Source organism: Narcine bancroftii, chromosome 10 (genome assembly GCF_036971445.1).
Source record: "Narcine bancroftii isolate sNarBan1 chromosome 10, sNarBan1.hap1, whole genome shotgun sequence".
NCBI lineage: Eukaryota > Metazoa > Chordata > Chondrichthyes > Torpediniformes > Narcinidae > Narcine > Narcine bancroftii.
Window position 1 is genome coordinate 52673299 of NC_091478.1, and position 13039 is coordinate 52686337.

The window sequence follows — 13039 nt, forward strand, 5'->3', positions numbered from 1 at the left end:
ACTATAAAAACAAATAACCATCACAATGCACCTTATACAGATACTTATACACTACTATGGTACACGATCCTTAATCAAATACTTATTACACACTATAGAAGCAAATAACCATCACCATACACCTTATTCTAATTGGCCAAGTGTCTAAAGCTATCTCTCGAGATCGCTACGAGGGGACTCCAACCCCGTTCTACTAGGAGGACCCCAACCCCCTTTCTACTAGGAGGACTCCAACCCCCTTTTTACTACAGGGGACTCCAACCCCGTTCTACTAGGAGGACTCCAACCCCCTTCTACTACAGGGGACTCCAACCCTGTTCTACTAGGAGGACTCCAACCCCCTTCTACTACAGGGGACTCCAACCCCGTTCTACTAGGGGGACTCCAACCCCCTTTTGTTTTATTCTTTGGCTTTAACGAGGGCTTTTGCAGAGTAGTGACAACACACAATTTATCTTTGCCAATAGCAGAACTTCGTTAAAACAGGCGTCTGCTTACCTCCCTTTGTAGGATGGTCACTTGTTGTTATCACCACACCACAATCGACCGGTGTTTCGTATCTTTTTCTTCCGTCACTTCTCCATCTTCATCACGTCAGGGTCACCAAATTGTCGGACTCTGGCTTTACCTTACTCTTAATTTAGTCTATGTGTAGTCTGAGTCCAGCGTGTTCTTTGAATGAAGTGATAGGAGAAGGTATTCGGTTCAACAGTCAATTTATTACACAGCACAAGAATAAAACTTAACAGAGCTCTGGGTCACTCATTAGTTCATAGGTCACTTGCACAGTGAGCTACTCCCCAAGACTGACCCCTATTGTCCAGTTGGCTCAGTTTATATAGGTCAACCTTATCATACAGAACAAAAGTTGGCTTCCTTTGCTAGATTTCATTATCATACAGAACAAAAGTTGTCTTCCTTTGCTAGATCTTTTTGCATAAGGGTTATCACAAGTCATCTCCTGTTTAATCCTCCAGGCCAGACTATCCTGTTGAGTTGATCAGAAATTAATTCATCCCCAGATATTTCTAATCACCATTCTGTTCTTGTCTGGCCAATTTCTGCTGTTCTCTTTAACACCTCCTCCTGCCTTAATCTTCCTCCTAGACTGGTTTTCCATTCCCTTTGTTTCTTGCAGGCCATTCTTTGTTCTGATCTGGCCTGTGTCTCCTGTGCTACTCACCACCTCCTTTAGTTTGAGCATTCCTCCTAAATCGTTTTATGCATTTCCTCTCCCTGTATTTTGGAGCAGACCATTTTGCTCAGCCAACTTTGCCACTTAATCACATTCCTCTTTTTCCCTGAACCATGTAGTAAATATAAACTTATTAATTAATCATTTCTTTCATAATGTTTTAACCCCTAGATTCCAACAGTTCTTGTCAAAGACCTTATTAAGATCCATGTAGACAACATCCACAGCTTTTTCTTCATCTATCTTCTTGGTAACCTCTGAAAAACTTTACAAGATTTGTAGGTTGTGTTTAACAATTCTTGTAACCACTCACAAAGCCATGCTGACTGTCCTTAATCAGCCCATCACTGTCCAATAATCTATATATCCTATACGTCAGAACTCCTTCCGATAATTTACCTTCTACTGACATCAGGATCACCGGCCCATAATGACCTGGTTTATTTTTGGTGCCTTTTAGCCAATGGGAAAACATGAGCTACCCTCCAATCCTCTGGCACCTCACCTGCGGCTAAGGCTATTCCCCTTCAATGTTGGAAGATCATATCCAGCCCGGGGTATTTATCTACTATTGTTCGCTGTAAGGCAGCAAGCACCTCCTTAATCTCCCTATGTTCCATGACACTACTGTGTGTTTTCCTTCCTTCCTTATGCACTTTACCAGGTACCTGAATAAATATTGATGGGAAAAAAAATCAGGAGATCCCAACCTCACACCCATAACCCTCAATTTTTTTTGTATCCATGTGCCTGTCTAAGGGTCTTTAAATATCCTATCTGTACCAGCTTCCTCCATCATCCCTGGCAATGCATTGAAGACACCCAGTACTCTCTGGGCTTTAAAAAAAAACTTGCCCCTGAAGTCACCCTTAAACTTTCCTCCCCTCACATTATACTGATGTCCTCTGGTGTTTGTTGCTATTGCCATGGGAAACAGGTGCTGGCTCTCCACCCTATCTTACTCTTAAAATGTCACTCACGTACAGCACCTGTCTGCTAGCACTGCTGCAGGAACTCGCTTTTCCTGTTAGTGAGCATTCTTTTCCAACATCTCTCCCTGCACCTTCTAACCCTGCCTCTCACTGCTTGGCAGATATGCACAATTTTCTCTTTTTCTCAGACTTTCTTTCTCCTTCCCAATGTCCTAACATCTTCCAGCCTCCTGCCCACTCTTTTCTTTCAGATTCTCTTTTGATCCGTGTCTCTCTCAGTTTTCTCTTATCTCCCTTTGTTTCTTTTCTCCACTTTTTATTTCTTTGTTTCCTCTTTGTTTCTCTCTTTCTCTTTCCATTCTTACTGGTTATATTTCCAACCAGCCCACAGATAAAAATCAGACACAAAACAAACACAAAAGACTCACAAAACTTTGATCTCAACTGAAGTAAAGATTATAAACAAAAGCCAAAAGATCTTGGAGAGAGAGAGAGCACTAAATTCGAAGTTGTCTCATGTGGCTGCAGAGAGAGGAACAACTGGCTTCGACAGGATCCTTCTGGCTGCCTTCGGAATGTTCATCCCTTTTGAAATCCCAACATTCTCCAGCCCATGACTCGTGCTCTAGGCCGCCTTCTACTCCACAGCACCCCCAGTGGTGGTTTATCATCCAAGTCCAGAAATTTTTAGATCATTTTCTGCACATACTCAGTCCGTATCCCACTCTCTCAGCAGTCCACCTTCATCTAAGGCAAATTCACTTTTTTAACATAAAACCAGACAACACATAGGCCAATATACAACACAGAACTCTGCAAAACCGTCTGCGTGTCTCCCTGGCCGCCCGGCCCCGCGCCCCCCCGGTCCCGCACCCCCCCGGCCCCGCGCCCCCCCGGCCCTGCGCCCCCCCCGGCCCTGCGCCCCCCCCGGCCCTGCGCCCCCCCCGGCGCCGCGCCCCCCCCCGGCCCCGCGCCCCCCCGGCCACGCGCCCCCCCCGGCCCCGCGCCCCCCCCGGCCCCGCGCCCCCCCCCGGCCCCGCGCCCCCCCCGGCCCCGCGCCCCCCCGGCCCCGCGCCCCCCCCGGCCCCGCGCCCCCCCAGCCCCGCGCCCCCCTGGCCCCACGCCCCCCCCGGCCCCGTGCCCCCCCGGCCCCGCGCCCCCCCCGGCCCCGCGCCCCCCCGGCCCCGCGCCCCCCCGGCCCCGCGCCCCCCCCTGGCCCCGCGCCCCCCCCGGCCCCGCGCCCCCCCCGGCCCCGTGCCGCCCCCCCCATTATACCATTTTCCCAACACCCTCTTGTCTCTACACTGGCAATGAGACTTGTGCACTCTCTTCCTTCATCGCCCAATCCACACTGACTGCCCTCTGTGTAATAGAAACATCACTCTGATTCATGTTACTCTCTCCATCTACATCTACTCTGTCCACATCTTTCAAACTGTCTCTATCCCCTATAATTATCCTAAATTCCAACGAGTTCAAGCCAAGAGCTGTTCAACACTCCTGATATGATAACCTTTTCATTCCCAGAAGCATCCTGGTGAACCTCCGTTGAACCCTCTCCAATTTCAGCACATCCTTTCTTTAACCTGTAGCCAAAACTGCTCACAACTCTTCAAATGAAGTCTGCCAGTGCTTTCTAAAGCTTCCACATTACATCCCTGCTCTTATACTGTATTCTATTATGTTTGAACTGAAGGCCAGCATTGCATTTCCCGTCATGATTCACTGTCGCAAACTGCAGCTTTATCTTCAGACTATCTTACATGTGGACTCCCAAGTCCCTTTGCATCTGGGTATTTTCAATTTTATCCCTATTTTAAAAAATAGTCAGCCTATTTATTCTTCTGCCAAACTACATGAAGGAACACATTCCGACATTATATTTCATTTAGCCATTCCCTGCCGTCTTTTCATCCATCTACATCAGGGGTGTCAAACTCAAATTCACGGAGGGCCAAAATTAAAAACTTGGACTAAGTCGAGGGCTGAACTAAATATTTATTGAAATTTTTCAACAACATCTGCATGTTTTCTCTTCTTTCAACATATGTAATGTTAAACTTTAGGATATAACTTTAGGAGGATAATGTTACAGGTCAGGAGTAGGTAGCTCATGTTCACACTTTGCTTGACCTGAGGGAAACCTATTTGGTCCCTGTGGAGATGTAGTCAGCATTCACAGGCTGTGTCCATTTTGGCCTGCATCAGGACTCAGCATTTCCTGCTCACCCTCGACCCACCATCCCTCTACCTGACCAGTCCTTTACCCAACCTCTACTCACCCCTCACTCCACTCACTCTGCCTCTACCCACCCCATCCTATACATGCCCCTCTACTGCCTCTCCCCCAACCTGTTCCTCCCTCTACCTGTCTTTCACCCTCTAATCACCCCTCCCCTACTCACCCTGCCCCTCCCCTTTTACCTCTTCCCTATCCACCCCTCCTTGTACTCATTCCTCCCTCTAACTGCCCCTCGCACCACCATAACTTCCCCTGCCCACTACTCCTCACCTACACCCTCTGCCCACCCCTGCTTACCCACCCACTCAGGCCCAGCGCACTGCCGATCAGCCTTTACGGACAGCCACCATCTCTCTCTTCACGTGCAGGGCCGAACCAGCCGTCCCTGGGGTCCGCGCGGGTGCAAGCGTTGAAGGCGGTGGCGACCGGGAGAAGTGCGCTCGCGCTGTGGAAGGGCCGTGCGGCGCTCGCGCTGCCCGGGGGCCGTGCACAGCCTGCCATGTCCGTCGCGCTGACAGGAAATCACAGGCGCTCGCCAATCCGCCGCACCGCTCGACAGGTGGGAGAAGTGACTGGTTGTGCGGGGAGCCTTCCAACCGGCTTGCCGGCTGATGAAATCGACAGACTTCTCGTGTTACAATTTCTCGTGTTACAATGGGGAAGGATGTGCAATGAAGGGGGAGGATGGTGGGGGTGACATTACCAAAAAACACTGCAGGGCGGGCGTTTTGATAATTTTGAATTTATCTTGCGGGCCAAATATAATTATATCACGGGCCAAATTTGGCCTGCGGGCCAGAGTTTGACATGTGTGATCTACATCCTTCTGCAGCCTCTCTGTTTCCTCGACTCTGGGCAAAAGACTCCATGTGCTCACTAGATGTGGTACATACTAATACTGGGATTAGAGCAGTGCCTCAAAGGTTTAAGCCAGGCTTGAAAGGGCCTATTTAAGGAGCTGACAGATTTTATTTTAAAATCCTGCTAAAGTTGCTCAAGATGGTGGAGCCCATGCTCGACAGTGGCTAAAGGGGGTCATTGTGGTGTCACAATGAGACCCAAGGGGTGTGATCTGGTCAGTGTAGGATCACCTGTGTACAGAAACCCATTGGGTGTGAGCTGGTCAGTGTGGGATCACCCGTGGACAGAAACCTACGGGGTGTGATCAGGGCAATTGTATGAATTAGTCAGTGTGGATGTGGTGGACCCAGTGTCTGTTCCCCTGTTATACAAATTCACTGAGTGATTGGTTTGAAAGCCACTCCCTTGGACTCATCCTGCCAGTGACTTTGTTTTAAGAAATATAGCTCGGAAACTGACTTTTCCAGCCCATGAACCTCTATTGTCCATTACACCCACGTAATAAATCTACGAACACCATGTTTTTGGAAGGTTGGAGGAGAGCAGAGGCAATGTGGCAAATCTGCATGGTCATGGGAAGAATGTACAACTCCTTGCAGACAGTTGTGGATTCAAACCTAGGCCACCAGTGCTGTAATATCACACTAACTGTGCCACCTTAACATTATTGTTCTGGTTTGGCAGGATGAGAGCTGAAGCATCACTGGGCTGCAGGTGTTTGTATGGAGAATGGACTGGACTCTGCAAGCACGCTCTCCCTTCCCTGTTGTCGTGATCGGTAAGGAATCCTCTATACAATATTCCTGTTGCTCTATAACCCTGTCACCTCCCTGTGCTGGAATAACAGCTCCTTCTGAAGCCTTGCTCTCTCTCGGCAACCAATCTCCTCACCCCCGGATGAGTAGAGAGAATCTATTGCCCAGAGCAGAGGAATCAGTAACAAGCAGTTTAAGGTGGGTAGAGAAAGATTTGCAGGAACCGTAGGGGTCACTTTATTTTACAGAGACTGGTGGATATATGGAAAGGAAGGCTGCCGGAGGAGGTGGGACTATTTCAACATTTGGATGGTTACGTGGATAGGGTTGGTTTAGAGGGATATGGGCCAAACACAGACAGGTGGGACACTTTGGTCGGCGTGGACATGTTTGGCTGGAGGACCTGTTCACACGCTGAGTGACTCTCAAACTTTTCCTTCTTTGTGAAGGGGTTGTGGTGCAGTTTCAGGTCATTGTGTATAAGCATGAAGATGACTTTATTACCTGGGATCAGTGATCTTCCACTTCGTGTTCAACCTATCTCCAGTTTCCTGCATGACCTTTCTGGAAGAGGTCACCCATTGGTTCTGCTGCAGCAGCTCTTTAAAAGGACTGACAGAATTGGGCCACAACTCATTAAACCTCTGCTAGTTCAATGTAAGAACCAGTCAAGTCTCTTGCATTTCTTCCCTCCACCGTCCAACAAACACCACCTCATGCTCTGCCAAACTGAGGCCACCCATACATTGGAGGAAACAACTCCTAACGTTCCATCTGGGCACTCTCTCCAACCAGATAGCATCATCTCCAATTTCCATTAACCCCTCTGTCTCCTTCCCTCCAGCTCCCCACCCCTTCCTCTCCACTCGAGCTCCCATCACTTCTCAACTTTTCTCTTCTACCCTTCCACCTGCTAGCTCCTCCCTCTGCCCTTTCCTCTCTCCTCTCCTCCCCCCTCCACCCACCCTTGACCACGACCTGCTGCCACTTTCCCCCACCTCCAGATCCTGCGTTGACCTACCCCTACCTCTGGAAGCTGGAACAAGTGCACTATAGAACACCACATCACCCAAATAGGCCTTTTGGCCCAACTTATCTGTGCCAAACTATTATTCTGCCCAGTCCCATTGACTTCCATCCAGACCATATCCCTCCATAGCCCTTCTATATATATAAACCTCTCCAAAATATTCTTCAATGTCTAAAGCAATCCCATATCCACCACTTCAGCTGGCAGCCCTTCCACACTCTCACCACTCTCTGCATGAAGAAGTCTCGCCCCCCCACCCCCTCATGTTTCCTTTGAAGATCTCACCTTTCAGGGAGTAGTGGCTGAGGGGAGGGGAGTGATGCCGAGATTCAGCAAAGATGTCAATAAGATAGGAAGAGTGCAGAGAAGATTTACTCAGATGTTGCTGGGACTTGAGGAACTGAGTTACAGGGAAAGGTTAAACAGGTTCAGATTTCATTCCCTGGAGTGTTGGAGAATGAGGGGAGATTTGTTCAAGGTGTACAACATTATGAAGGGTATGGACAGAGTAAATGCAAGCTGGCTTTTTCCACTGAGGTTGCATGAGACAAGAAGGGTGAAGGGTGAAAGGTGAGATGTTTAAAGGGAACATAGGGGGAACTTTTTCATGCAGAGAGTGGTGGGAGTGTGGAACGAGCTGCCAGCTGAAATGGTGGATGCTTTCAAATTTGACATTCAAGAAGAATTTGGACAGTATAGAGGGCAATGGTCAGTGGGAATGGATTGAAGAGAAGGTTTAGTATGGTTGAGATGGGCCAAAGGGCCAAAGGGTCTGTTTCTGTGCTGTAGCCTTCTGTAGTTCTGTGAACGGTGGTGGGAGCAGGGTTAGGGTTAGAGCAGGGTTTGTACTGGATGATACTTTAGTCTCCTCGTTATACTCAAGCAACTGGTTCTGATTTCCACTGCTGTTTGAGTTCTGACTGCTTAAGCAGCCGAATCAACCCTGCACAGTCCTGTCGGTAGCTAATAGTGTGATGTGACTTCCCAATGACTGAGTGTGTTTGTTTTAAACAGGAAACGGGCCCTCTGCCATTTGTCTGTCCTACTTCCTGTCAGGATATAGACCTTACTTCAAGGAATCTTCCGTCCATCCCAACCCTATCCTTCAACAGAAATTGAAAGCAAATCAGGGAAAATCCATCGTGGACCAGGTAATCGGAAGTGACTCATTTCCACAGTCCTTGCTTCAGGTTCAGGTGAAAGTTTATAATCATCTGACTGTGCACAGGGTGACACGGTTAGCCCAGTGGTTGGCACAACATTTTTACCACTTCATATCTGTTGCTGTCTGGAAGGAGTTTTCACGATCCCCCATCTCAGGATGGATTTCCTCGGAATGCTCCAGTTTCCTCCCACATTGGGCCTTTTACCATTCTGTATGTCGTAATTTAAATATAAAACTTGACCGAATAGGTAGGATTTCTCCGAACACGATGCATGCAGATACACAGCACATAATAATCACACATGTACAGAAAGATGCAAGGCCTAACGGGCGGCACAGTTGGCATGGCGATTAGTGCATCACTGTTACGCCGCCAGCAATCAGGACCAGGGGTTCCAATCCCGTGCTGTCTGTAAGGAGTTTGTACGTTCTCCCCGTGGGTTTTCCCCGGGGGGGGGTGCAGTTTCCTCCCACCCTTCAAAAAAAAACATACCACGAGACTCTCATAAGTACAAAACAATGTTTATTTATGTGTATACATTAATATTTGTTCTGCATATGTAATTGTTTGTCCATAGATGTGTCTGGTTGTGTGTCTGTGTGTTTGGCACCGAGGACCAGAGAAGGCTGTTTCGTCAGGTAGTACTTGTACACTCAGATGACAATAAACTTGACTTGTCTTGGAAAAAAAACATACCAGAGTTCACTTGGGTGTAATTGGGCGGCATGGGCTTGTGGGCCAAAAAGGCCCTATTACTGTGCTGTACATCTAAAAAAAATGTGAAAGTAAGTATAGATAAATATTTTTGGATGATTTACTTGGTTACAGGATACTGCTCGTCACTCTCACAGCTAGATAGCATCCCCAGCCTGGCTGTCCTGATTTTAGTGTTCCTGATGGTAGTGGGTCAAAGGTCAAAGGTCAAAGGTCATGTGTGCTGGATGGGTAACACTAACCTTAACCTGAATGCCTACTCTATACTCTGAGCCCTATTTAAACCATGCACCTTGTGAATATTGTCACCAGAGGGAAGGGAGACCCCAGTGATCTCAGCTGTTCTGCCCTCTTTCTCCTCCTCTTCACATCAATATTTCTGGAACAGCAGGAGTCTTGAGGGTTAGAGAATCAGTGAGGAAACAGTCCCTTTAGACCACTGAGGCTGGTCACCCAGCAGCTTGCACCAAAGTGACAGAAACTCCTAGTTTTCCAGCTCCTGCCTCAGCCCCCGCTCTCACCTCTTGCTACTGCCTTTCTTCCTTCATCACTCTCCAAATGTCAACCATTTTCCTGCCTCCCATAGCTGCTGTCTGACGTGTTGAATCCCTCTAGTGCTGTTTTTTTCCTGTTTTCTCCGAGATTCCTGCATCTGCAGCCTCTCTTACTTCCTTCATTCATCCCAATTTTAAAATTTACCCCGCACCCTGATCAACTCCCCCAGCTGTTGCTCCCCACCCACAGACTGGGGGTGGTTCACATTGGCCATGTAATTCCCCCAACCAGCATGTTTTTGGGAGGTGGGAGGAAACTGGAGCACCCAGAGGGCAAACCCACACAGTCACTGAGGATAAAACATGCAAACTCCACACAGACAGAACCCACAGTCAGGATTGAATCTGGGTCTCTGCAACTGCAAGACATTTGCTGTCCTTACAGAATGTTTGGGTCCATTCAGCATCAGCGTGTGCTTGCTGTTTTAAAAGAGTAATCGCCCATCCTTGTTAATCCACAGCCCTTCATTTTCCGGGCCTGTTCAAATTGCAGCAAGTGATTCATGTGATTGTCCCCACCACTTCCTCAGATCATCTTCACATCTTCGCTCTGCTCTCTGGAAGCCCTGTGCTCCTCTGTTACCAACCATTCCCACTCTCCCTCTGAGGCTGGCCATGCAATTTGTGGGGAGCTGGTTCAGACTGCCGTACGGAGGAATAGAGCAGCAATGCTATAAAAACTACTGTAATGGCAATGTTGCCACATGCGCAAACCCGAGTGGAGCAAGAAGAGGAGGCTCAGGACTACCCTGTAGGATCCTACCACCCTTTCCCACTGCCAACGGCTCCTGCAGGTTTTAAATGGCCTGTTAAAGGAGCCAATGGTGTTTTAGTTAAAATCCTGTGACCACGGAGTCTGTGCCCAAGATGGTGATATCTGTGCTCAGCAGCAGCCTTGAGGGGTTGCAGACTCCAGAGGATATCAGAGAACTTGTGCAGTGCTCCAGTAACAGAGAGAACATCCCCTTTGAGAAGGAGACGACCCTAAGAATGGTGACCAAGGTATCGGACGAGTGGCTCTGTGACTGAAGGACACATATAGGCAGTGAGCTGTGGGAGACTTAAATTTAAACATACAGCATGGTAGCAGGACATTTCAGCCCATGAGTCAGTGCTGCCCAATTTACCCCCAATTATCCTACACCACCAGTTTGTTTCAAACAGTGGGAGGAATCTGGAGCCCCCAGGGGAAACCCATGTTGATATGGGGAGAATGTGCAAACTCTTAACAGACAGATACGAACCCCAGTCCCAATCGCAGGCACTGTAATGACGTTGCACTAACCACTGCACCAACTGTGCTAACTTACAGGTGAGGAACCCACTCAGGCTGCAGGCAATGCGGTCACAAGACTCACACCAGGCTGTGGGCTGTTGGAAGTATCAGAATCAGGATTTGAGTGCATGCTGAGGGCAAGGGAAGCTCCCGAAGAGCCTTGGGAATGGAAAACCTCCTCATGGTAGCAGAGGTTTGGATCTGGGCTCTGGCTGCTGATGGCTTGAACTGGAGTCTGTGTGGCTACAGAGGCTATGGGAGCACTGGAGGTGAATCCATGGACACAGAGTCTCTCTCTCTCTCTGCCTCTGACAATTGTCTCTGACAATTAAGTGTCAGATTACACTTCTGTTTTATAACGACATCAGGTAGTATCTGGCCCCATCACGTGGGGCCAACCCCCCCCCACCACATCCACAGTCGTAGCAAAATGGCACATGGACTTTATGGTGGACAAGTGTGCGATGTTGCACTTTGGAAGGACTAACCAAGGTAGGATGTACACTGTAAACGTTAAAAGTTCAGTAGAACAGATGCATAATTCCATGAAAATGACGATGCAGGTGGATAGGGTTGTGAAGAGAGCTTTTGGCATATTGGCCTTCATTCTTTTGAAAAACTAGTTTATTTATTACAATATTACTAGCAAACATATCACAAAATTTCAAACTTAATCCAAATACATGTGATGTTTTATAAAAAATAAAATAAAAAAAAATCCTCCTATAAATCCCCCACCTCCAACCCCCTACAAACTAAAACAAAGAAAAAAAAAAGGAGGGACAGGAAAACAACAAGTATCACTTTCTGATACTTTTAAACCTATAAATATTTATAGAAGGGGAATATTCAAGATTAATTTAAATTTTAATGCCAATATGGGCTTCATATTTCACAAAAAGTATGATATTTATCTCTTATGTAATTTTCTCAACTGGAATCCAACTCAGAACTTGCACATGCCATCTCCCCATTCTCAAATCTATATCTGACTTCCAAGTTATAGCAATACATTTTCCAGCTATTGCCAAGGCAATTTGAACACATCTTACTTGATACATATTCAATTTAAATTAGTTTAATTCCTCTAATATCTCCCAGTAAAAATAACATTGCATCTTGTGGGAATCTTACTCCCAGTTATTCGTTCTATTAAATTAACCAAATCAAGCCAAAAAGGTTCCAGACATTAAACCTCTTCCTTCAAAAGTTCAATTCATTGTTTCACCATGGGATGTTTTTTTTTTTTTGCTATTAGCAATCTTGCATTCCATTTATAAATAAAATGTTGTGGATCAGTTTCTCCTATTTTATAATTCTATATTTATCCATGCTGGAACATTATTTAACTCATACATTATATTAAAAAATTTCAACTGGGCTGCTTTATGGTAATTCATAAAATTGGGGAGCTGTAAACCACCTAAATCATATTTCCACGTCAATATCTCCAAATGAACCCTTGCCATTTTCCCCTTCCATAAAAATTTTCTAACTCAAATATTTAATTTCTTAAAAATCTTTGAGGAATTGAAATTGGAATTGATTGAAATAAATATTGTATTTGAGGAAAAACATTAATCTTAACATAATTTACTCAACCCATCAAAGTAATAGGTAACATATTCCATTTTTACAAATCCTCCTTAATTTTCTTATTAAAGATAAATAATTTAAATATTTTTTCAAATCTCATTGCATACAAATACCTAAACATTTTATTCCAAGATCTGGCCACCTAGATTCAATTACTTCCTTACATTTCTGATAATCTCCATTAACTAAAGACATAATCTCATGCTTCTCCCAATTTATTTCATATCCTGATATGTCTCCATATTCTTTTATTCTAATTTTAAGTTGTTGAAAAGAATTTAAAGGGTCTGTTAAATAAATCAAATCATAATTTGCAAATAAATTTATTTTATATTCTTGTTGCTTCAAAATATCCACAATCTTTGAATCTTGTCTTATTAATTCAGCGAATGGTTCTATTGCTCAGTGGACAACCTTGTCTATTTTATCTCTTTAATTCTAATCCAAGCTATAAACACCAAACCCAATTTACATTTCTCTAAAACTTTAGAGGAAATCCCATTCTAATCTGTCAAATGCATTTTCAGCATCCAAAGTCACTGCCACACTCAGGTCTTCCCTTTTTTGAACCAAATTTATGAACTAAGAACTACATTATCTACAGATTTCTGACTCTTAACAAATCCAATTTGATCCATATGTATTAATTTCGGTAAATATTTTGCCAATCTATTTGTTAATATTTTATAATCAACATTTAATAATGAAATTGGTTCAT

General features: G+C 45.9%; 1 protein-coding gene across 2 annotated transcripts in view; it reads left to right on the forward strand.

Moving 5' to 3' along the window:
• LOC138744568 (oxidative stress-induced growth inhibitor 1-like) overlaps nt 1-13039 on the forward strand; it is a 79250-nt gene that overhangs the window by 15529 nt on the left and 50682 nt on the right. For both annotated transcript variants that reach the window (XM_069900929.1, XM_069900930.1), the window contains exons 2-3: nt 5915-6008; nt 8030-8166. In XM_069900929.1, coding sequence (XP_069757030.1) covers nt 5960-6008; nt 8030-8166 — 186 coding nt within the window. In that variant the 5' untranslated portion in view covers nt 5915-5959. The remainder of the gene's footprint in view (nt 1-5914; nt 6009-8029; nt 8167-13039) is intronic.